The sequence below is a fragment of the Anser cygnoides genome, chromosome 2 (assembly GCF_040182565.1).
Source record: "Anser cygnoides isolate HZ-2024a breed goose chromosome 2, Taihu_goose_T2T_genome, whole genome shotgun sequence".
In the NCBI taxonomy this organism is placed as follows: Eukaryota; Metazoa; Chordata; class Aves; order Anseriformes; family Anatidae; genus Anser; species Anser cygnoides.
Genome location: NC_089874.1, coordinates 7,632,562 through 7,658,518, shown reverse-complemented (window position 1 = coordinate 7,658,518; position 25,957 = coordinate 7,632,562). Strand labels below are relative to the sequence as shown.

Below are 25,957 nucleotides of genomic sequence, written 5' to 3'. Positions count from 1 at the left end.
TTGAAATGCAACCTTTCTTTGATGGAGAGTTTTTGAAAAGATGATTACGCTATATAAATCAGAAGTGTTAAGATATATACTTGTCTTTGATTGTACCAGGAGGCTAACAGGAAATAAAGTATATTTTTGAGATCTCTTAATAATTAAGTTGAAGGTTGAGCAGGTTCTGTAATGAGATTGTAATAACTCTGTTTCCACAGATGTTAAACAAAAACTGTTTCTAGTCTCTCACTCCTATTTCTGAAAGGTCAGCTTTATCGCCTTGCATCAGTTAGGAGGTTTCTGTTGCTCTTCTTTTCCATCCATCAGGGCCTTTTTGCTGTTCGTATACACATCACTAATGTAAGAAGTAAATAGGAAGAAGGCAAACACCAAGCTCTTTTTTTTATAATATGCAAAATAAAATGTTGCAGAGGGAAAACGCAGAAAACATTTTCACCTGTTACTGATTGCTCAGTTGAAAAAATCCTCTTAAGAAGCTTCTGAATTGGGATCAGTCTGAAGACCAAGGCGGTGTAATGGCAGGGATCCTGTTGGCGTTTGGAGCTATTGAAATGAATTCGAGCTAGCTGGCAGTGCCTTGCTTCCAGAGCCATATTGTTCGTTTTGTACAGGGTGAGATGCTGAGTTTTCTCACCTTTTTGTACAGACTGCAGTGATGAGTTGCATTCAGAGAGGGGAAGAAGTTTCCTTAGGTATTTCCATGAGTTGATTCTTGCTTGCTGTGATTCCCTTCACATGGGGCTGGTAGCTGAAATGAGCTGCTCCAGTGCTGAACTTCTGCAGCTGTGCCGATGACTTACTGCTCAGGAATACCAGGAGCACGCGCTTCTGCACACCGGTGGAAAAGATTCTTGAGAGGATGGGGACAGCTTTCAGGCGAGGAAATGTCGTGTGGACACCGGCTTGTTGCCAGCCCTGCTGGCTGGATCACTGGTGGAGCCTTTTTATGCAGCGTTCCTCTACCGCCTTCCAGGGTAAGGCTGCGGACAGATGTTCCTTTAACAAGACATCTGTGCTGGTTTAGGATGTTACTGTATCCCAGATGTTACACCGCTTTTTAAGGTTATTGGTCCTGTTTTCTGTATGCAGCCCCACCGTTGCGCTCAGCGCTTTGCGAAGCGTAGGAAGGGAGCTAATTCCTCCCCAAGCGACTTAGGGCATTCGAGAAAGAGGGCGAAGCTCTGGAACGGTTCGTATGAACACCTTCTGGTAAGCTGAGATAAAATCCACTGGAGGAGTAAGGTAGTTTCAAGGCATGCTCTGAACAAGTCGTCATCTGATTTTGTTGGTAGCAATTTAGGGAGAACGTGCAGAAACTTTTTCTGGCGGTAACTTCTGGGCGGTCAGAAACTGGCAGCCTGGCAGCGACAAGAACCTAAGCAGAGTCTCTTCTTCGGTTATTTCACGTGGTTCCAGGAGATGCTGGCCCACGGCCTTGTTACTGATGACTGTAAGGAAAGAATGAGTAAGAGCCACGGTGTCCTTTTGACCTGTATTGTGCTTGTAAGCCTACAGAGTTACTGCTGTCACCATGGGAGAAGGGGGGAAGTATACTACAAAAAATGTCATGCTTTTAAAAACAAAACAAACAAAAAACAACCATCAACTACAAAAAAAAACCAAAAAAACACAAAAATACACTTTTCTATTTTATCCTAGCATCGTGCATCCATGACTCTCCGTGCAATTCAGCAGAAGCCCCTTCGATGCTTGGAGATGTTAAAGTGAAAAGTGAAAAGACAAAGCTTGGAAGCAACCTCACTGAGGTTTCTGCCTGCTGCAAACGGACTAGCTAATGATCTGCTGAGCCCTGCAGCAGGTTTTGCTGGTTTTTTTTTTGTTTTTTGCTGGGACTTTTTTTTCCTGTGGGCTAAATGTGATTAGTTGCTCGCAAGAATTGTATTTACTATGATGTATTTAAAGATAGAGATTAATGAAAGGCATTAGCCAAGAAAGCTAATTGATAACAAATTTTGGAGTAGGTCACAGAGGGTTTTGATAAATGACTCAATGTTCTATAAATACGAATAAAATTATTGTAGACAGTAATTAAATTCAACTGGAGTCCTATATACATTAAAAAAAAAGTAATTTTTTTTCTTTTGTTGACTTTGTTTCGTGAAACACTGACTGCGCTTTAAGAAGTTGCATTGCTCACAGTGGATCCGTTCATTTAAACATAAATAGACGTGGTTTTGTTTTTTCCTTCTAAATTGCACTCTGTTGTAGGAAAAGGCAAGTGAGAAAGCCAATCGCAGACAACTTGGCAGCGGCTCAGCCTGTGTGCCAAGCCCACTGCCTATTGTACTGCCTGATATTTATTGTTGTGTGCTCCTCGCCTGTATCGGTCAGGCTCTGCCTGTACATTTTGTTCCCGGTCCGTAACGGGGTGGGATGTGGCTCATCCGTGCTTCGGCCCTCGCCCGGCCGCTGCCCGGGGGCTCTGGATCCTGCGGTGATGGGTAGAGGTGTGGCGTGCTGTGCCCTGCTAGTAAGGAAGTTTGGGACTGAGGAATATATGCTAGAAAACCCCAAAGCTGCCCAAATTTGTTCTGTCTCTGTTTCTCTTACTGTGGCGTTTGGGATGAGCCTTTGCTTGGGAACTGGACCAGCATTAGGGGTGCTGGGTTTGGCGGAGGATGCACGGTAATGGACGCGTTACTCCTCTGCATCCTCATTAACTAACCAGGTTTGGGCTAATTTGCAGTCCAAAAGGTGAAGCTTTCTAGAAGACTTTCCAGTGAGAACAGGCTTAGGTCTTAGTCCTGTTGGTAACTTACAGAGTCAAGTCCCAAGAGCAGAATGTCCCAGCCGTTTGCTTTTTCCACTTGATTTAAAGAAGAGTGGAATAAGTAAATAAATAAATAAATAAAAAACTTCGCTGGGACTGTCAGAGGAAAATCTAGTGTTACGCAAAGCAGTCCCAGCCTTTACTAAAATCTCTAAAATTAATAAAAATGACATGAAACAACCCATTCTTACTGCAGATGTTGATTGTAGCAATAAGGCACACGATACAGCCTCTTCAAATCGCGTTTTCCGTGGAAATGTTGAACTAGAGTTGCCAGTACAGCGTGCGTTTCCCAGCTTTGGGACGTGAATTATTTTTCTCTAAACCAAACTTGAATTTTTAGGCTGTAAAATCTCATGTAATTGTGAAATGAACGCAGGTGACAAAAAACGAGCTGATGATACAATCCAGCATTTCTTCCAGTTCTCTGTTTCAGACTTGCCTGACGCTATGAGGGCTTTTAGTAAAACACTGGTGGGGAGAGGAGGGAATGGCAGGAAAAGACCAGACGTGGTTCTATCTTGTGCCGAGAAGAAGCAATTATGTTTAATTAATTGAAACCTCTGCTTCTCCTCAGTGTTAAATAGGTTGTTAAAATACGGTGGGGACTTTGGGGAGCGAACGCTGCTCTTGTTTAAACAAAGCGTTCAAAAGAGCTTTGTGAGGCACTTCAGCGTTTCGTACGTTAAATGCGGTTGTAATAGCAAGTCTAAACCCAGATGTGAATTATCAAAGAAATGTAAACAGTCGTCTTCCACTATTTGGGGGCCTTTACCGAAAGAGATATCGGAGATCACTCAAAGTGGGTACTTGGGAAGAAAGCAGAATTATCATTTCGGTTTGTGACGGTTTACAAGTAATCCCGTCGTAGTCCGAACTCGTACCTTCGCGTTGCGGAGGGCTGCTTGGTGCAGGAATAATGGGGATGGGATTTAGAAATAATCCCCGTCCTCAGCTGGGTGCGTTTGGCAAAGCCTCGCAGCGTGCCTGCGTCGAGCGAGCGGCCTCGGCCTACCTGCGCTCTCCTGCCTCCGCTCGGGGCTGGCTGACGCGTGGGGCTGTTGTAGAGAAAAACAAGAAATACAGCCTAAATGTTTATTTTGGGGGGCTGTCACTGCCTGTGGGTAACCCAGCAAGGAGAAGGGTAACCGTGTGTCCCGAGGGGTAACCTTGCTCCCACGTTTTTCGGCTTTGCTGGATCAAATCTCCAGTGCCAAGAAGATACAAGTCCCGTCCTTAGTCTCTTCTCACTTTCCTCTTTTCCCTCGCTCCTTTGCAGAGGCGTGGCTTGTTTCAGGCTCTGCTTTTAGCTGCACTTTAATTCTTTTTTCGTCCTTTGCAGAGGCAAAAGGGCTCCCATCGCAGTTCAAAAGGATTTCTCATTCGGTAATACCAGGCAGGGCCCCTTGCTTAGCAGGAGAAAACGAAGTGTAGGCCCAGAAGATGATCGTCAGCCCCAGCTCTGTGCACGCGATTGTCTCTGATCCCGGAGATCCAAAGGCATTGCACCACGGAGTGTATTTTGTAGCCGGTTTAGCAGATCTAGTTGTGAGCTAATACTTCTGCTAGGTCACAGTGTTTTAACAGGCTGTACAAAAAAAAAAAGGAAACGCAGTTTTTGGAATGATTGAATCGCTTCAAAAGAAAAAATCTCCCAATGCAGAACTTAAAGCAAACTTCTCAGAATCCCTGAAAGAGGAAGCAAAGGGGTTTTGGTGCCGGGGGACGCTTCCCCCGGGGGGGGGACACCCTGATTCAGGGCAGGCTGGCTGCTGACCGGTTGCCTTGGAGCTCGGGGGCTTTGGAAGCACGGAGCTGCCCCAGAGCGCTCCGAATTTGTGTACTTGGACTCAGAAGCTCCCAGGGTCTCCCAGGCTTTCTGTCGGCGTGCCAGGCAGCTTGCCAAGTAGCCTGAAAATTTGGGAGGCGAGGTGCCAAGCTCCTGGCTCCCTTTCAAATGGGCTGCCGAACAGCTGGGAATCTGGATGCTCGGGCTTCGCGACAGCCCACCGCGTTTCTTGCTGGAGAGGCAGGCAGAGGAAAAAAGGCTGAAATCCGGGATGCAAACCTGTCTGCTTTCTGTCAGACCTTGATTGAAATGGAAACGGATCTGCCAGGTATTTTAGTTTCGACGTGCTGTCCTCACGTTATGACTTCTTTACTGTGGTAACATCCAGCCATCTCTCATAACATTTGATTTTCGGTGTCAAAATATTTATTTCACTGAAAATAATACAAGTTTCAATTTAGTTGCTTTAGCCTTGTTATTATTCTATAGTGTTTTTTTTTTTTTTTTTCTCCTAAGGATGCTCTGAATGAATTAGTGTCTATTTTATTGCATGTGTAACTACTGGCCAGATTTGGGTCGTGTTCTCTGTTATCTCTGCAGGTGTCTCCGATGTAATGAACAAATGTGGAGCAAGCAGGACACTCATCATAAAACGATAATATTGAATGTATTTTTTTTTTTGATCAGAAGTTTATGATAGGACTTCTCTTGTAATAATAATCAGGAAACTTTAAGGGGCCAGCTGCTGAGCGAAGTGAGCATTGTTTGAGATCGTTCCCTAAAACAGGAAGAAAGGGGGGAAACTCGATCTGTACAAGACTGAAATCACTGGTTGGCTTAAATGCTCTACAGTTTGGTGCTGATGATTATCCCTCCAAAATGCAATTATTTAGACCCTGGGTAAATTTAAAAATAAAAAGTCCTATCAGCTTAAAAACAGTTTTCCCTTCTTGTGTTTGCAGGCCTCGGAGTAGAGGAAAAACTGCAGTGGAGGATGAAGACAGTATGGATGGTTTGGAGGCAGCAGAAACAGAAAACACTGTGGAAACAGGTAATGAGAATACGGCATTGGTGCTCTCCGGTTATTGCTTCTCTCTCGGAAATTCATTTAATTAAGCGGGCCTTTGGTAGGCAAGAAGTGTTTATTTAATTTTGAAGTATGAGACATGCATTTGGGCAGATACTAAAAAAGCTGTATTATTTAAACCTATGTTAATTAAGGCTTTTTGAACTTAGTGCTTGTAAGTAGTGTAATGGGGATGCTTTCCATATTGTAGTTATGTAGTGACTCTTTCTGTTTGTTGTTGTTTGTTTGCTCTTGTTTTGTTTTTTTAAGTTTGTATCTAGCAGAAATAAAACCTCTGATGCTGTTATTTTTAGAATACCTGCCAAAATACAGTATTACTAACAGACTTGTAATCAGCTAAATAATTCTGAGCTAACTCAGCTAACTAATTCAGATTATATACCAGAGGGATAACTGGGATAACCTAACGTTAATGCTTCCTACTGCTGCTGAGGAAACGAGATAAGAATCGGTTCCTGCTTTCGTAAATATTTGTTCTGATGGTGCTCAAATGCTTCAGTTACCAGAGAGCTCGGATTGCACTGGATCGAGCACTGCTGTAACGGTTTGTGAAGTCTGTGCTGGCAGGTTAAGAGTCTAAAGAGACGAGCAGATGAGCTAACTCGCAAGATAAAGGCCGTGGTGAAGAACTGTCATGTCTTTGCCAGGCACACGTCTGTAGCCATTTGCCTGCTTTTAACCGGGGACTGAATATATGTAGCAGGATGAAACCTGCCAGGAAGGATGAAGCCACGGCCAATTGGCGGAAGTTCGTAGATTTTGACAGAAATAAAGCTTAAAAATTCACCGAGACATAAGGGATTATAAATTTAATTAGGTAGCCCTATATGTGTAATGAGCAAAGTGGAGAAGAAAGCACAGACACGCTAACAGCAGAAGCTGGCGGTCAGGGAGGCAGTTGCGTGGAAATGCCAGCTGAGTTACAGGAGTTGTCAATTATCGCTGGTAAGTAAAGCAGACAGAGTTGTGAAGTCTTCGAATGTGAAGTCGAAAGTCTGCGCTTAGTGTGGATTTATAGGGAGAACAAGTAGAGGACCTCAGAAGAGCCATTTTTGCAGCAAGGTTTTGTGTATGCCATACAGGAATAGGGTTGGAGTGGTTAAAGCTCTGAGAGGAGGCTGAAATCTTCAAGTGGATGGAGGATGAGCTTTGGCTGTGCATGCTGGTCTCTTGCTTCTGACTTGGTAGATGCCGTGAACAGGTTTGAGAAGGCTTTTTACCCAAGACTCTACGCTTTTGGGAGCGTCACGAGTGTTTAGTCACAACTTCTGTTGAATTTAAGTGTTGTTAATGGTTTGTGGAGAGAGTCTAGATGAAAGCTGAACACAAGAGCGTTTCATCGTTTTCTTCTGTCAGTTGTTTTTCTGCTCCTGGTAATAAGCTACTGGTGGTAGTGAACCCGGATGGTCTTTTCCAGCTTCTACAAGTAGGTAATTACCAGTTATTAAAGTTGAAATTAAATAAGTGGTAGCAGGTTTTTGCCTGTAGAAAAACAGAGCAGGGTAAAGGAAGACTACTTCTAAATGTGTCCTCTGTTCCATTCATTACTCTTCCTATGGTAGGAAACAGCTTCATGGAAATTAGAGAAGGGGACAGAAAGTGTGGTTGTATGTGGTAAGTTCTGTAAATCTTAAATATATTTAAACATCGCCTCCCAACAAGCAAGCAAGCAAACTAAAACAACAAAATAAAACCACCCACAAGTAATTCCAGCTAAACAACTGACGATACACCACTGTTCCAGGATTTTGGTGATAGCTATATATTTTTGGCTTTACATTTCATTATTAACAAAGATTCTCAACAGAGATCTGTGCACATTTTACATACAGAAATACATAGTTGTGAAAATCCCATTATCAAACTGCTCAGCGTGGCAGAGACACAATCACAGTTAAAAGTTGAACAGTTTGTGACTTGATAGAGTTTTAATTGTATTAATTGGAAAGGTTGCTGCCTCTGAAACTTTTCTAAGTTTAGCTGTGTCAACAGTCAAGGGTGGGAGAAGGAGAAATCCCAGTTTGTGTTACTCAGACTGAAGTGCATTTGTGGTCCAGTTTGGGAATTTCTACTCTGACTAAAAAGGTCTTTTGTTTTGTTTTTGTGTGAACGGTGGGCTTGCCAGCAATTTGGTGTAGTCGTTGGCAACCAAAACATAATATAGTAATATCTTAAAGCTCGGAATGAGATCACTTGAACTTCAAATCCTCTTGATGTGCAACTTCTGACATATTTCGTCTCTGCATTTCTAGCTGCTTTCCCATTGTTTGTTTTGTGTGCGGAGAATAGTCAGGATTTTTTGTGTGCGTGTTTGTTTGTTTTTAATTATTTATGGAGTCTAGTATTACTGGTTCCCTTTTTTGAAGCGCTATTTTAATAAAATATTAAAATGATTCCCACCTGGACTAAAGAGGTGTTTTCTGGCTAAAATCCTTCCTGAAGCGACTCTAAAATAATGGTAGGGTGCAGGGACTTCAGTTGCAGCAGAGGAAAAAAGTTGCTGCCCTGAACAAAATTCGGTGTTGTGTGTAAAAAGAGGCAGAATTAGAACCGAGGCAGGGGAAGGCGTGTTCCCTGATCGTTTCAGTATGGTTTGTTAGCCCAGCCAACCAAGTGACTTCTGAGCCTTGCCCATTTTCTGCCAAATGTTTCTGCCATGTTCGCTTCGTTGGAAATGAGCACGGAATTCCTGAAGATGGAAGGAGGAGGGAAGTTTGGAAACTTCCAAGAGCTACTTGGAACTTAACTGTACCTTTTCCTTAAACAAACAAACAAAAAAGACAACAAAGAAGTGAATAAGACAAGACAAAAACTGCTTGTACTGAATCAATAGACTTTCAGGTTCTTGTCAACTTCAGCATAGACTTCTTCCCTTTACCTGCTAGCCCTGTTTCTCTTGCTGATTTCTTGTCTTCCTCCTTTTCTGACTATTTTATTTCGTGACTGCACGACCCTTTCCAGCTGTTTCAAATCTGTTGTCTGTTCCTTACTCCCATTTTTCTTCACCATGGTTCCCACCAGTGAATTTCCACTGGTATTTCACTATCCAGCCGATCCTGAGCTTACCCATCCCTCTTAGCACCCACAGAATCGCAGTCTGGTGAGGCTGGCAGCACCTCGGGGTCCCTGGGGCCCAGCCCCTGCCCCAGCAGGGCCACCCCGAGCAGGGTGCCCAGGCCCATGGCCAGGCGGCTTTTGGAGCTCTCCAAGGAGGAGACCCCACAGCCTCCGGGCAGCCTGGGCCAGGGCTCGGCCACCTACACTGTGAAGAAGAAGAAGAAGAAAAAAAAAAAAATATATATATACATTCTTCTGTGGTTTTGTGCCAGTTACCTCTTCTGTCAACACCATCGACCCATCAGCACCTTCCACCTTCCTAGCTCTCAGTAAAACACCCTTCATTGTGGAATACAGTGTTTTACTGCACGTCCTCTTGTTCTGCTCCTCTTGGCCTAAGCAGTTTACTCCTGATGACTGAACCTCCGTAATGCCCCCAAAAATAGAAGCATTGGAAAGCATTGTGCCTGTCTGTGCACATACATATATACAGATATAAAACTGCTGATCTACAGAAAGAAATAACGAGTATGTCCTGGGAAGTTTTCTGTAGTTTTGGAGGCCCTTTGGTACTAATGAACACTTGGTTCAGTTTTTTTGCCATCTTCTGTTAGTTTCAGCAAATTTCTGTGCTTGGCGGTTTCTTGGTTCTGCATTTAAATTCACTGAAACTGAATTCTTTTATTATTCCCTCTCCTTTTTGAGAACACTTGTAAAATATCCAACTCCTTGTAGAGTCTGTAATTCTTCCTGCCTTTGTGTCACATAAAAATGCTGGGATTCAGACTCTGATCTGGGAGAAGTGCAATGAAGTAAGTTTATTTTAACTTCTGAGTCTCTTGGGAAACTCATAGTAAATCCATCGGGTATTCTGTTTACTATCTGTACCACATCAAGCAATCCTTAGAATAAATTACCCTTCATAACAAACCCTTACTTCCCATTGCTATTTGGAGACTTCAGAAGTGATAATGCATAAAGCAATCCAGGTTATTTTATCAATGCCTGTATCATCATCCTCAGTAACCTCATCATCAGAGCCAGGGACGTTGCCTGCCCGGTTGCTTTCTTGTTGGGCTTCGTGTGAACTTCCTGAAGGTAAATCTTCTTTGTCTTTTGTCCCTGGACAAAGGACAGAAGTACCAGAACCAGACGTTTCTCAGTGAAGGGAAGTTATCCTTGTAGAGGCTGCCAGAGAGTTTTGGACAAATTCAGAATCTCACGAACTCTGAAGCAGCCTGAAAGGAACTTCTTGCAGTATCTTACCCACCATCTTTTGTAGCGGTACGAACCATACTGAGCAGAGGCTCGCACTAAGAAAAAATAAAATACATCTGAGGAAGGCCTGGTTTGAGTAAATCGATGGGAAAAGCTCTCATCAACCTGTTAGCAAAGATTTTGAAATCCACCTTGTGCTTTTCAGACAGCTGCTTAGGCTTCATCACTGTACTCTCTTTCACTTCTAAACCTGATGAAAGGAAGAATTGACACTACTGAGGATATTACCTATAGATTAAATAGATCCATAAATATCTGAGACAAGTATGTGCTTAAAAACACACTTACGTATGTTTGTAGGCAATTAATATTATGTGTACTCATTAAAAAATGAGTAGTTCCCTCTTCTCTGTGCAGTTGTCTCCTACCTGTCCATGCACTGGAAGAACTGGCAGAACAGAAGGATCTTGTTACTCTAAACATCTTCTTATTTTTCTTCTTATTTTGGCAATTTGTATGGAATAAGGAAACCAGATGCAACAGGAAGTTTTTATGTTTTCCTTTAAATTATTACTGTCTTAGTTGATAATAACATTGTCATACACACTTAAAATGGGCCATTTAGAAAAATCTGATTTCTTTTTTCCATCTGACTGATACCTCAGCTGTTTGTGTCTCTATTTTGCAGTAGGCGGAGTCTGTTTTTTCAAAAGAAATTCTCATCTCACTCAGTTTTTCAGTGTGGAGGCTATTTCTGAAATGCAACCCTTTATTTATTTATTTATTTATTTATTTATTTATTTATTTATTTTCTTCGGTAGTGCTTTTCCACTTTATGTATCAAACTATGCTTTTTTAAGCATTAAAAAAAAAAAGCATTTTATTTTTGAAGGAGTTTTCAGGGACCCAGCATACTCAGCCTTCCCTTTCTTAGCACTGCTGCTGCTGGCTCATTAGTAACGTAATAGGGGAATTTGTGTTGACGTTCCCAGTCAGTATTTTGCAATAGTAGCGTGTATCTTGTGTGTCATACACTCCTTACACAGAATCACTGGAAATGGGGCTGTTTGGTGTAGATCTCTGTCATTTTTTTGGAAAACTATGTCGAGGCTGACTCTTCAGTTTGTTTGGTAGAAGAAATGCTAGAGAAATTTAGGTCTCAGTCCTAATTGAAATCTCCGCATTGACTCTGGAGCCCTGGAAGGATCTGCCTTGGTAGCCCTTTTCCAGATCAGGTACAAAAACAGAAAAAATTAGCTGGTGATAAAAAAATTTATTCAGGCTAATAAAAGAAGTACCCACCTGCAGAGCACTGAAGAAGGACCACTGAAAATGGAATGAATCTTAAATTCACAGAATCACAGAATGGTTTGGGTTGGCAGGGACCTCAAAGCCCACCCAGTGCCACCCCCTGCCATGGGCAGGGACCCCTCCCACCAGCCCAGGCTGCCCCCAGCCCCATCCAGCCTGGCCTTGGGCACTGCCAGGGATGGGGCAGCCACAGCTCCTCTGGGCAGCCTGGGACAGGGCCTCACCGCCCTCTGAGTGAAGGATTTCTTCCAAATACCTAATCTAAATCTAAACTCACAAGTAATATATATAAAGTAACACGGAGGGGAAAATAACCACCCTTATTTTGTATAAACAAGAATTGGCTCTCAAATATCCGTTACTACCTGAGTAGCTGTGCAGTAGCAAAGTAGTACTGTCGTCCTGCCGAGTATTGGAAGTAGCTTTTGTACGCTGGAGAAACAAATCAAATAGTAAGAATTACTGGTGCAAAGGAATAAGGGGAAAGAACCATCAGTTGTGTTGTTTTTTTTTTTGTTTTTTTAACGGTTGCTTTATAAATCTGTGACACGACTGCGTATTGATGCTATATGCAGTTGTGCATCCCCTTCTCCAGTAAGGATGAACGGTAGTTGGGAAAGTCCAGGGAAGGCCATTAAGTATGATAAGAAGTAAATAATAGCTTCCGTGCAGGGAGCAGTTAAGGTTGAAAGACTTCAGCCTGAAATTGTGTGATTGAGAAGAATTTAAGAGGGTCCTGCAAAATGATGACTGATAGAGAGAAGATGAACAGGGAATGATGATTCGTTTTGTTTGGTAACTCAAAACTTAAGGGACATCAGGTCATGGTCAGAGCATAAAGGTAGGTGCGCTTGCACTCAGCATGTCCTTAAATTATCAAATTCATTGCTACTGGATGCAGCAGGCATGGAAAATTTCAGTGGGTTTCAAAAAGACCTGAAAAAAAATCACGGAAAAATAATCAGATGAGTTCTGTTGAATTTCACTTCTTGCTTGCTTCAGTCCCAGAAGCAAGGTAGCTGGTTAACCAGAATATATGTCGTGTGTAATGACATCTATTAGTTTAGATGGTCGTACACCGAAAGCCTTGTTTTCATTTTGTAACAGGTATAAAATTTGCACAAAGGTATTTTCTCTGTGAAATGCATCTACTTGAATGAAGAGTTAACATCCACACTGAAATGGACGAAAAAATAAATGTGGGCTTTCTTCTTATCTCCATGTGTAATGGCCGTCATAGTAGGTAAAGCATTGTGGTGTCTTTCAGATAGCGGGGAATAAAGGTTATGTAGAGGTCTTTAAATGCAGTAGGTGCATCACTTGGGGAAAAAAATACTTCTGGTGGTTGTACACGTTGTTATTGTGGATTGAATTTGGCAATGGTGACTTGAGATGAAGAACGTTTCCCTCTGTCTGTGGACAAATGGTTCGTGCATTTGGCCATTACTGTCACATTCAAACTTCAGTCTGCTTTTGTCCCTTTACCCCCCAGTTATGTTTTAACAGAAGAATATATGGCCACAAACTCAACGAAGGCAGCGTAAGGGCAGGAGCTACTGGCAGCCATCTCCGTGTGTCTTTGTCTTTGGCTTGGCTCTGGGGTCCTGAGTGGTCACTGGTGCCCTGCACAGGACTGGTTAACCTCAGCGTATCAACCTCTTCCCCTGTTTCTGGCTGTTAGAACCTATACATACAAAGTTAGAGTACACGAAAGGTTTCCGCACCTAAATGATTGCTGGTTTCCGCACCTAAATGATTGCTGGGGGTGATGGTTCCTAAGGCACTGGGAGAGGTGGTGGTGAGGCAGTGTTTCTATTAAACTGTGTCCTGACCAGTGAACACTTGTTTTATTCTTGAGTAGGGAAAAGCCATGAAACTTGGTAACGTCTGGCACTAGCCAGGCATTTCAAATTCATAATTTACATCCCCTTTGTTAAGATTTCTTTCCATATTGTTGCTGCACTGACCTGTTTGCTTTCTTCGTTTACCCTACCGAAAACGGGAGCGTTTTGGTGTTGCTGGTACTTCTGCAGCCCCCTCCAAGGCTGTGTAAAGCACTTGGTCCCGTTAGGCATTATCTGCAGCAGCAGTGCCCCTTTTTGTGCAAAGATAACAATTGCGTCTGCTAGTTAGAAACTTCTTATTCCCTCCTGCAGAAGACATCTCAGTGAGCAACAGCTGAGACCCCTGGAATGCCCCGGCTGTACGCGGTGGTACTGGTGTTTTCCAGCCTGTAACGCTTTCTGCTCTTATTGGGGGTTTTGCAAGCTCATAGCATGTGCGTTGTTGGCTGCCAAGTTACAAGTAGGTCTGACAGCAACCAGTAAATTGGTTAAACAACCACCTCGTCGCACCTAAACAGCGGTAGGGTTTTTATTTTATGTTTATTACAGCTGCTTTGATACCCCCTTCCTTTCCCCGTCAGGAGCACTACGTACTGAATAGTCTCGTAAGATTTTAAAGGAGACTTTTTTGTGGCAGAACTCCTTAAATTATTTTCAGGTTTTGACTTGGAAAACAGTCCCTAATGTTGAAAAACAAATGAAGATCACCCAACCCCTCCCTCCAGTACAAACAACACAGCTTTTGGATCTGCTGGTGTCTTTTCTTTGCCCTGTTGCCGTAGCAGTCCGCATGTATGTTGCCTTATCTTGCTGTGGACTTTCCCAGGTGGCTTGCAGGATAGCGTCTTGTGATTTCTAGAAAACAGAAAAGGGAGCAGTTCAGACCTTTAGTCGGTGTTGCTTCATCACTCTTGCTTCATCCTGTCCCCAAAGAAAACTGCGATCGCGTAACGCCATTGCAGCCATCCCCCGTGTCCTCGTTCCCAGCACGCCTGCGACAGCCTGAAAGGGACCCGGTGCCCCCGATGAGCTCGCAGAAACGCAGGGCTCCCACCCGTGAACCTGTGTGTCCCCTGCGTCTGGCCTCAGGAGCCCTCTGCCCGTGTCTGAAGACGGAGCAGGAAAAGAGGAAGGTGGCAGCACAGTTGTTCTGACAGATACAAATCTCTATGGGCAGCGTAAGGAAGGAAAGCAGCTAGTATTTGGAAAGTGGGCACTCTGTGTCGTCATGAGAGTGGTGTACAGTGTTTTTCTCCTTGGGTGTTTGGTGTCTTCTGCTCTAGAAAGAGGAATAAAAAATAACTGTTATGGAAATAAATTTTTGAATGCTTAAAATGCAGAACTTCTGGAGAGATTTTATTTCCTCATATGAAAATTGAGAATGACTTCTTAATGTAAAACCTAAGACTTACCTTTTCACCCCAAAGCCCCATCTTCAGGCGAATGCTGTGAGTGTTAATTAAAAGAGAAATTTAATACATGTGCTGTAACTTTTCCTAATCCTGCTCCTTCTCTCCTATATATCTGTCACCCCAAGTAGCTACTAGCTTTTTGTTACCATGTCTCTGAAGAGGCATTGTGTGCGATGCCATGGGCTTGTGCATGTGTTACTGGTCCTCATTTCATGGGCAATGTGCTGAGTTATCTTGCACCTAGGTGTTCTTTCCTCCTTGCACTTTAGGGGATTTCTCTTAACGTACCTGAGAAAAGAAGGCCTTCCTGTCCTCACCAGTCAGGTGGGGAAGAATTACCCTCTTCAAACAATAAACATTTTAAATGCTGTGTTTCCTGTTGAATTATGGTGACGTTAAAACAAAAACAACAAATCAAGAACTTACAGTTGGGAATTGCACAATTAGGTTCTTCAGTTCCCGGTTCCCCCACCACCTCCTTGCACGTGGGCCAGACCTGAAGTGGGACAGAAGCAGGCATGGAAAGAGGATGCAAAATAAAGCCTTGTACAGGAATCTGCAAATGAGCCTCGCATTTATTAATCATTCATGGTTCCTTCATTCCCAGAAACTTCAAAGTAGGAAGCCATAGCCAAGTCTGATGGAAGTTCATTAAGTGCAGTGAAAAGCAGTTAGGGCATTAGGCCCGGCGCTTCAGGAACGTCTCCGAGGTGGTGATAAGGATATCCCCGGCACCTTTCCCATGCCGGTAGGGGACTCCCACATCCTAGGAGCTTGACTCAGGAAGTTTGTTACCTCTGTTGTTCCTGAATTTTCTGTCAGAAAGCTTGGAACCCAGTCCAGTTCTGGGCTCCCCGGTACAAAAAAAGACGGGGATCTCCTGGAAGGAGTCCAGCAGGTCACAAAGACGTTACGGGGCCTGGATCAGCTCCCCTGTGAGGAAGGGCTGAGAGACCTGGGTCTGTTCAGCCTTGAGAAAAGAAGACTGAGGGGGGATCTTATCAATGTTTACAAATACCTGAAGTGTGGGAGACAGTGGGATTTGGCCAACCTCTTTTCAGTGGTCTGTGGGATCAGGACAAGGGGCAGTGGCCACAAAATGGAGCGCAGGAAGTTCCGCACCAACATGCGAAAGAGCTTCTTCACGGTGAGGGTGACGGAGCCCTGGGACAGGCTGCCCAGGGAGGTTGTGGAGTCTCCTTCTCTGGAGATACTCAAGGCCCATCTGGACACCTACCTGGGCAACCTGCTCTAGGGAACCTGCTTTGGCAGGGGGTTGGACCTGATGACCTCTGGAGGTCCCTTCCAATGCCTACAATTCTGTGATTCTGTGAGCACCACGTTTTCACTCTTCCAACGGCATATTGAGACACAGTTTGGTTACTACGGGGACAGCAGTCGAGATGTTGTTCATCTCATTTAGTGTAATTTGGGTCCCTTCTTTTCCAGGGAAGCAAGCAGCAGGGGTAAGCACCATGAGGCTGTAAGCTCACGTAGTTGGCACGTGCAGTGGAACAAGCTGCGTCTCCTTGCACAATCCAGAGCTCTTGAGAGTGACTTGGTGGGCACAGACTTTGCCCTTCTACTGTAATGGATGTCCATTAACGTGTAGTGAGATGAAATAAATTATTTTTGCTTACTTAAAAGTTTTTGCAGGCACAAAACACAGCAAAGTTCCTTTCTTGGAGTTTAACTAGGTTAATTAAAGTTGACGTGGTGAATCAGAGGAAGGCCACGGTTTCTGGTGGTCTTCCTTGAGCACTTCATGCGTGGCTGTCCCAGGCTGTGTTGGGTCTTCTTGAGTACTTTGTGTGTCCCAGGCTGTGTTACGGGTTTTGTTTTGAGATTGAGAATCTTCCTGTCCTGTAGGTGTCCATGAGTTGTACACAACTGGTGGCGCACCCTCCAAGACACACAACAGCTCTCCTCTGATCCCTAATAAAAAGGAGTTTGTGCTCTTAATCAAGTCTGTGCTTAGAAATTTTGGGGTTGCTTACACAAAATTATTCTTTAGATCCAACCTGCTTTGGAAACTAACTACAGATTGTTCTGAAGGGCTCTGTTGGACATTGCCTTTTTCCTAGTCCAGGAATGACTGTAGGGATTGTTCAGATGGGCCAAAAACGAAGGATACTTTGGTCTGTAGGTGTTGTTGTTCTAGATGTATCTATATTGTTGAGTGTTGCAAGGAATGTGTTCCTGGTAGGGCATTTATTTAGTATAAAGTGTTTGTCCAGCATCTTTTTTTTAAGGACAGGTTGGTGGACTGATTTTGAAGTGAGCCATTTGGCCTTGTGACAGGTAGTCGTTCTTGGATGTTTCAGATGTCCAAAACCATTTCAGATGTATGGTACTCAGTAGCGTGACTGAAATAAGTAAAGCATTTCCAGCTTCCACCAGCTCAAATACCTGGCACACCCAGTCAGGAACAGGAATTTCTTATACTTTTTTCTCAATTTTGTGGTTCTCTTAAATATTTTTGGATGCATTCATCAAGGGTTTTAAACATTATACAGTGTCTCCCTAAATGAGTTCACTTGAGGTTGAAGAATAATTTTATTTAAATCTTTTTGTATCAAACAAGAAAGATTTCCCCTTCTCGATCTGCTCTGGTGGGTGTATTTCAGTATTACAGACCAAGAAAGGCTCTCCTCAAGTTGCAGTCTTTTGTCCTAAGGATTTTCCTCTTTTATTGTTCTTGTAAGATTATATTTTGTAGCAGCTTTTTTGCGTGCCCACCTGTGTCACAGATTCTTCTAGTCATCCAATTCTCCACTTGAATCATTTGTCTTTTGCAATATTTGTTTGTCTTGCGAAACGTATATTAATCGTTTTTCAAAGTGTCTTAAGCTGGATGTGCCAAAGAGCATCAGTCGGAGACCTGTAATTGTTCTTGCTTAGGTTTCGAAATGAAGGTATAGAGGAGTGCAGATATACCATGTTTTATTGCTCTCCAGCCTTGACCAGCTCCTTGGTGCCTCTGTGTGCCGGTACGCCCAGAGCGACGCCCTGCAGCGCTCTCCTGACAAACGCCTGACTCACTCGGTGCAAAGGACAGGACCAAACGGGAGCAGAATTGAAGTTGCACACACAGTGACCACTTGTTTCGTGTTTCTGCTCAGAAACAAATTTTCTAGACAAACAGAAGCTTTGTCAGCTGTGGATGTATATATTTCTGTCTAACAACTAAGCTAAATTAAAGGGATCTGCAAGAACTGCTTATATTCCAACAGTTCAGTATGGACATGAAGCTGGCGTAAATCATTTCCTTCCTTCTTTCACCACCCCAGCCTTGTGCTGGCAAAGAGTTAGTGTAATCAGGAATGAGCTAGAGCAGGGAGTTGATCAGAGTTAAAGCTAATCTGGGAGGAAAAACAGGTGTGTTATAACCCCAGTTAGTGTGGTCACCCTGATACTTGGTCTGGGATGAAAATGCAGGCGCAGAATAGGTGAGGGGAGAAGGAGAGCGCTGCTTTTGGCAGCCCTTCTGCATGATGCTTGCTGGAAATGCATGTAAAACTGCAGCCTTGTATGAAAAGGCTGTTTTTGAGCAAAACCCTCCCCATCCCATTCCTCATTGCTTATTGAACATCTTCAATTCACGATTGTGTGCTACAGTATGTAAATACTTCACAAACATTCAGTTCCATGTTTTAGGTGTGAAAGATAATGTTTTCTTACTTTACTTTTGTCGTGTCTGATGACAATTACGTGGGTTAATCTACCTATAAATAAAATAGATGTTGGCATCACCTGCTTACAGGTCTGGTTTTAACAGTCAAATTAAATAATTATTCATATTGTTTTTTAAACAGAAGTCAAAGAGCAGTCTGCAGAAGAAGATGCCCAAGCAGAAGTGGACAGCACCAAGCAGCTAACACCAGTCCTTCAGCGCTCAGTGTCTGAGGAGTCTGCAAGCTCCACTGCCTCTGTTGGTGTCGAAGCGAAAACCAGGTGAGTAAGCGAGGAGATGGGTGCTGGGGCAGGGCTAGGAGTTGAGTAACGGGGCACAGAGTGCTTGGAACACAGGCTCAGGACACGCTACTGGTGCTTTGAAGTATTAGTAACGGCAGCCTGTGCTGGCAGCTCTTGTGTTTGAGACTGATGGCTTAATGAGTGTAGAGGGAGATCAAGGTGAAAAGCATGTTTCTTGAGTGTTGTCCTCAGATTACACTTGTAAACCCTCGGATTACAGCATATTAACAGTTTAAATTAAAACAGATATAAGTGATAGGAGATAAAATGTGATTACTGAAGTGTTCCTGCAGAGAAAATGGTGTATAAGCAAATTCATATACAATTGTTTCTTAAGTTTCAGTTTGTATTCCTATGTTTTCAGGAAGAAAAAAAAAATCTCTTGCAATTTCTACTATGTTTTTTCCTTATTTAAGAATTCATAATAAAGAAAATAACATTACTGGTTTTTTTCCAACTTGTTTTCAGTATAAATTGCCTCAAAATCAGTGAAAGTATTAATTACGCGTAATTACATTATTTGGGGAAAATTAAAACACGCTGCCTGTGATCGCTGTTGAAACGGTATCACAGAATTCTAGCAGAGCTTCTGTGATGAAGCCCTGCTAACAGCTTTTAACCCAGTAGCAGTTCTCTTTGGCTGCAGAGCTTGCTGTTACCAGTCTGTTAGCAGTTACCAGACACTTACAGGTGTAATTATATTTTGACAGACGTGGAGAGAATAATGTAGTCATTGTACGTCCTCCTAATCAGACACAGAGCACGTTTCCCATGCGCAAAAGTTTACTTCATTTACTTCCTGCATGTATCATTTTCATATTTTACCTGCTCACAGACTTGTTAGCTCCAATAGACACTTCCCTCCTTACAGAGAGTTTTGGTTAAATAGGTCTTTTGTGTATACCTGAAAGAAATACACACAAAATCTGATTTTAATGGAATTTTCCTAAGCTAATACTAAACTGCAGTAAATATGTAGAGCAGCTGTTACTGAGCAGTTGTTTTGGTTCTTTATTTGGTCCTGTTTTGGATCATTTGCAAAAGTTGCTTTTCACGTTGTTTCATCCGCTCTCTGTTCTTCTCAAGGTTACTTTCTGGCTCTTATCGTGGATAGTGGATTACAGCACTTTCCCTAGCCATAAACTTTTTCTTTAAAACTGGACAACAGTCAGCCAGAAAAAAAAAAAACTGCATTTTTATTTATTTTTTTCAAAAACCAGCCCTTATTTGCACTCAGTATGTTTGTTCTGCCAACTGGCAGTGCTGAGTTCGATTAGTCAATACTGAAAGGATAGTATGGGTCCATTGCTTTGGCTGATCAAAGCACTGAAAAGCTAGGTACTATTAATTTATAATTAAAATAGCAAGGATCATACCCCGTCTCTAACGTTTTTGAAAGAAATGAATTAAAAAGATGTGGAATAGTTAATTGGGAGAGGGAGGTTTCTCTCATCCCAGTTGGTTCCAGATTTGGATGCAGAAATCATCTGTGTCCTCATGATAATGGAAAAAATGTAACGCCAGGTTTTATTGGCACCATGTCTTGAAACGCAACAGAAGAATGCCTCTTCTGGTCTGGGACTTCTTGATCAGTCGTCGGTATCATTGTCTGTGATGTGTTGACACAGGCATCGTGCCTCGCAGGGGTGGAAGGGCTGGATTCCGAGTGCCTTGACTCTGTTTGCTTAGGAGAAAGCACAACATGTCAAATAACACACAATGGCCACTTCTGGTTCTCTTGTGTAAGGGTGGGAGGAAATGTATGAAGATTAAGGGCAAAATAAAACCCCATAAAGGCTTGGGACCTGTAACTTGGGGAAGCAGCACTGAAGCTGACTTCCAGCTTAGTCGTATTCATCAGCTTCATCTCTTCTTGTATAAGTTTTTTCTGTTTCATTTTATAGTGTAAGTAACTTAATCCAAGGGAAATGAATATATATCTGTATAGAAATAAATTTAGGTGTGCGAGAGGTATGGCAGTACATTGTAACAGAGCAGAAATTGGCCAGAACACAGAAGAGAACCAAAGCCCCTACCAGTGGTAGATGCAGGTGTAGGTAGAGCTACTTTTGCATCACTTTTTTTAGTAAATAGAATTGAGTATAAGACAATTCCGGGTTTCTACCTATGGCAGTAAAGATGAAGAAAGGAGTTAGAGAAGCATAGGACATGGGGAATAAAAGGAATTTTAAAAAATTAAGTGATTTGCTATTGAAAAATAGTGATCTTGGCATAGTAGGGATGCATCAGCACTAGGATGGGGACTGAGCCAAAGCTTGGCTAGCGTGGTATTTTTCTCCTGACCTCTCCTGAGACTAACTAAGAACATTCAAGAGAAAGGTGATGGAGGTGTAGCCAGGTTTGGAGCCTCGCAGTGCGTAGTACAGAGCGGGGTGTCCAAGAGAGCCATTAACTGCGAAGAGGATTGCAGGCTGGGAATTTAATAACAGATTGAGGATTAGTGCTCTGAAAGCAACGTGCTAAAACCTTAGAATAAACATCACCTCAGCCGTACTGGGGTATGGCAGGCTGAAAGGGGATGAGAGGTGTGTGTGCGCGCTGCGGAGCAATGAGTGAATTATTGACCACACGTGGGGAGGGGCAACAACGTCAAGCAAAGATAAACTATCGAGCCCGGCAGTGGTCAAAGTAACGCTGCCAGCGCTTATATATCAGGAGTGGCAGGGGGTTTGGAGCCTTTTCCTTTGGTCGTTCCCTTTCTTTTTTCTTTTTCTAAGCCCTGTGAGAAGCTTCTGTCAGCCCAGGACTTATGGTGGAGTGGAATCCAGACCCTTCGAAAGGAGCCCGCTCCTGGAGTTTGTGCTGCTGGCAAGGAGCAGGGGCAGTGCAGCCCACGACATGGGCACCTGGCCAGGAACCAGCTGCAGAGCCCACATCCACCTTCCTCCTCTGCTTCCCACATCGCCAGCCTCAAGCATTAAAAGCTAACAAGAATGGCCTAGGAACACAATTTCCTAGGAGAACAAAACACCTTTTGGTTCATTTTATTTTCTGTCTGCTTTCTGAGACTGTAAAGGGCATTAATTGCGCATTTTCAGTCCTTTTGCTGAAATCACGAAGACAGATCATCCTTAAAAAAATCAACAAGTGGAACGGAGATTTTCACAGAGCTTTTTTGCTGAGAGTCTCTCTTGTGAGACTGTCACTAAAACTACACAAAAGCTGGCAACACACCTTCCTGGTCTTCTGCTTCATTTTGTAATTGGGCAAAGCACGTCATTTTCATTCCTGCAAATTACACTATTCCCCCTTATTTTGTTGAAGATTTTAAGATCAAATTTGGAGTCTGGAGGTAGAGGGATGGGGTTCTTTCTTCCGTTGAAAAGAAGTTGGTGAACATCCGTTGGTTGTGTGAACAAAGAAAATATCTGGTGAAAAAAACAGTAATGAGCTTATTTATCTTCGTTCCTTATCTTTTTCTTTTTCTGTCCTTTTTTCTTTAATCTCCAAGGGAAGATCATTACAAAATTTGCAACACTCAAGTGGAAAAAGAAATTGTGGAGTGGCATAGAGTTTAGATAATCTAGGAAGAATCATTGCAGTGATGGAAAGAGAAGCTAGATCTTAAGGCAGGAGGGAGATAGGTAGAATATTTAATATAAAGTACGTTTAAAAATTGTTAAATTTGTGAAGTCAAGCACGTATTTTAGGGGATACCAGAATTAAGATTAATTTTGAAACTCTAATCACTTCCTTTCCTGCACATGTGTGCAGGAAACTACAGTTTGTAGTTTTACATAAATGCTTTTCTGTAAGAATTCTGTGTGCAGAGCGGACCGTATGCATGAAACAGGGCACCTGAAGTCATTGCATGGCTTTACCTTTAGGCTTTCAGATCTAGATCCATGTAAGCATTTGCAGTTTCTCTCTGAAATCAGTGATGGAGTTTTACATCTGCAAAGTACAGGCATCATCCTTTCATGTTACATCGTCCCCCTAAAAAAATAGGTTATTTAATAGTAGCAAAATAATAGTTTGTCGTTGTATCAATGACCAGCCAACCACAGAGTGAAATCACGAAGACGGCCCAATTTGAATATTGTCGGTAGCTGTAGGCTAAGACAGCAGACTGAAAAATCAGAAAAATTAAGAAGTATTTCCTGTTTGTCCATCCTGTCGGTCTCGTGCATTGACTGTGGAAATGAATTTTATGACTGATGGTTGTTAAAGCAGTTCTGGCCTTTGGAAGTCCCCTAGCTAGCTCCTTTCCTAAGGCAGGTAACTGCAGCCGTCATTCTGGTCAGAAGTTTATGTAAATTGCTCTTAAATCTTCTGCCAGTACTAACGGGCATGGTTTAGTGGGTGGTACTGGTGGTAAGGGGATGGTTGGACCAGATGATCTTGGAGGTGTTTTCCAGCCTTTATGGTTCTCTGAATTGGCTTTCTGGCCTTAATGTTTTTAATGCTTTCTTCTGCTGGTGGAACTCGACATTCATAGCCATGCCTTTGAGTTGCACATTCCTTTGCTACTTGGATTAGTCTGCTACGTAGAGATGGTCCAACCACTGAAACCCTGTTTAGAAATGCCTTGTGTGAGCCTGTTCTCCAGGTTTATGGTGTCCTGCTCCCAGTCACTGCCCGCCTGTCACGGATGAAGGTTTTGAGGCACTTTGTCTGTCCCTGCCATCCTACCAAGTCTGCCTCTCTCCACCTGGTTCTGCCCCGTTGCTTACGTGCAGCTGTCCTGTCCTGCTGCTTGCGGGCAGCGAGCCTAGCCCTGGCAGGTCAGATCCGTTCACTACTCGGACAGATTTTCCTCCCTCTGAGAGATGGCAGCCAGACAGAAGCATCCCATGAGCTGGGTTTCGTGGCTGGCAGTCTGTCAGACCACGCTGAAGCTCTGACAGCACTACGTGTTAGGCAGCAGCTCACGCAGACCCAGGCACAGAAGTGGATGGGACGCCTGCTTTGTCAGAGGGTTTCACCACTGCGTTTCAGTCAGGAATGATGGTAGGAGCTGGGCATCTTCACTTCTGTTACAGTGTTTGGTGAATGCAGCGTCTTCTCTTATTTCTTCCAAATACCACCTTGTATGGTTTTTCCCCTCCAGCCTTCTTTGTCAGTCCCTTGCCTTTTTTCATATATTTTTCAGTCATATTGTTGACTCTTCATTGTTTTCCCACTCTCTTTATATTCCTAATCCTAGTTCCTGCTCATCAGATTTCTAATCCTAGTTTATGGCTGGTCAGTTGTATTTTTTTCTTTCTTGGTTCTTTGACAGATCTGCATTTTCCTTACCCCCAGCTCTGTGACATGACATTTCTTCTCACCTCTTCCTCCATTTTCTTGTTCGTTCTCCTTGTAAACAGAGGCTGTGTTCTCTTCCTGCTCCCTTTGGCTTTCTGTATGATCTGTGTTATTCCCCACAGCCAGTTGTCCTGTTGTTCCCCATCACCTTCCATTTCCCCTGCACCGTAAGCCTTCAGTCTCGCCCTGCCCATTCACTCATCACGCCTCCATTCACTTCCAGTTCAGTCCCAAAACGCAGTTTCCTGTTCCCTCCTCCTCTGCTCTGCGTTGCAGCCGAGAGTTTCTTCTCTTCACATCCGTGTTGGCTTTCCTGGAGGCAGACAGACAGCTGACTCAAAAGTACCCGCAATTTAAATGACAGAATCTGGATTCACAGCAGCCGTGAGCTGTCACTGCAGAGATGATCCCTGTGTGAGCGTCTCTAACCTTTGCTGGAAGCGTTCACAGGGAGAGGATGGTGCATCTGGAGCCTGCCTTCACGTAGGCACCGAGACTGGAGCCTGCTTAGTGCTGAGAGAATTTCTGAGCAGGTTTCACATTTTCACGTTCAGAATTTCTTGTAGGTTTGATCTGCAAAGCTCGAGCGCACGTGGTCTACTTGGTGAGGTCAGAGACATTTGGAAAAACAAGTTAGGGTTAATTTTGAGAGGGTTACAGAAAGCATATCTGCAACTTCAAAAGCAGGTATAGAAAACTTGAAAAGATTTACAGAGCATCAGAAAGGTTGGTCACAGACACGGAGTGGCTTTCCTATGGGGAACAGTTAAGTAAGGTAGGACCCTTCACTCTGAAAGAGGCTGGAGGAGGAGGATAGCAGGCCTACAAAATCATAGGTGCCCTGCGGAGGGTGGCTGTGTATTAGCTGCTCAGTTTGTTTTAATGCAAGAAACAAGGGTTTGTCAAATGAAATGTTGAGGGCTAGATGCAAAATAAAGGGAGGCGATTCTTTGCCCGGCAGGCGGTTGTCTAGACTGACATGGAAAATCCGTGCCAAAGGATGTTGTGGAGTGAGGGAAAAAAATTACGTGAAATCAAGAGCAGACCGGGCAAGTTCATGGAAGAGAATCTGAGAATTACTGAATATTTTGGAATAGCACCTGATTCAGGAAGGCTCTGACTTGAAAATACTCGGAGGCATGGAAAGTATCATATGTTTGCCCTGTTCTTTAATACCACCCGTGCTTATCCTATTTCCAACACCGACCATACTGGGCTGGCTGGACCTTTAGCCTGACCCAGCACAATTTTGACTAAAGAGCCCTCTCTGGTGTACTTCACCTTTTCTTTAAGCATGTTTTCAAAGAAAATACATGAGATTTGAATTATGCAGAGCAGCATAGTTTTCCGTTCCCTAATGTGACTGAACGATTTTGATGGAACTTTCTTGGAAAAACAGCCAACTTGGTAGGTGTTCAATTTCAGTGATTTTCAGGCAATGAGACCCTGTAACAAATCCCCTAAGGGTGCCAGAGGCTATGCATTTTTGGCATGGTCCATACACATGTGCCAGGAGAGGGAATCTGCCTTGACCAGACAAAACCACTGAGCACTAAGGCACACTGAAGACACAGACCACGTTACTTCTTATCTTTGGGTTTTATCACTCGCAGGTTAAATCACCTCTCAAAATAGCGTAGCTCCTCCTGCATTTATGGTTTGCGAAGTCCTAAATGAGCTTTAAACATTTGTTTAGCCTAACATTGATGCACATTGATGATACATAAAAGCATATTTGTACTTTTTAAATCTTAAAACATCAGGTAAATGTGGTGTTTTGCTGATGGTGTTTGGGGGTTAATGTTTTCTTTCTAATGGGAAGAGTATCATGAAGTAGATTATACGGCTGTAGAACTCCAACTGTGCTGGTGTGAAAAAATTGGAGAGCAGTTACTGTTTAATGTCGTTGAATTGCTTTGTGCAAACTGAGCTTGAAGATTCTTCACCAGAAGTTCTGAAGTTCATATGAACTTGCCCCAACCTCCCTTCTTTTTAAAGAAATTGTACTGTGCAAGTTAAATGCTGCTTTCAAAACCACATCTGTGGAGTAGTGCAGAGTGTCAGCCCACTTGAAAATTTCACGTTGTCCTGCGATTCAGTTTCCTGTGGGAAGGAGAGCATCGCGTGTAAGACATTTAAATACAGCTCGCATCTGAGAACTTCTGCATCTTTTTCTTTGTAATGTCTTTATTTTGCACTTCT

The 25,957-nt window shown here is 43.2% G+C and overlaps 1 protein-coding gene and 1 long non-coding RNA gene across 9 annotated transcripts in view; one reads left to right on the top strand and one right to left on the bottom strand.

Annotated features, from left to right (window-relative positions):
• Positions 1-25,957, top strand: part of KMT2C (lysine methyltransferase 2C) — a 196,114-nt gene that overhangs the window by 40,935 nt on the left and 129,222 nt on the right. For all 8 annotated transcript variants that reach the window (XM_066991125.1, XM_048062386.2, XM_048062384.2 and 5 more), the window contains 2 exons: positions 5,546-5,634; positions 18,328-18,466. In XM_066991125.1, the coding sequence (XP_066847226.1) occupies positions 5,546-5,634; positions 18,328-18,466 (228 nt within the window). The remainder of the gene's footprint in view (positions 1-5,545; positions 5,635-18,327; positions 18,467-25,957) is intronic.
• On the bottom strand, positions 13,439-15,092 carry LOC106046953 (uncharacterized). The gene is made up of 3 exons (XR_001213522.3): positions 14,939-15,092; positions 14,659-14,800; positions 13,439-13,955 (listed from the first exon to the last, which is right to left on the bottom strand). It is a non-coding gene; the product is annotated as an uncharacterized lncRNA (long non-coding RNA).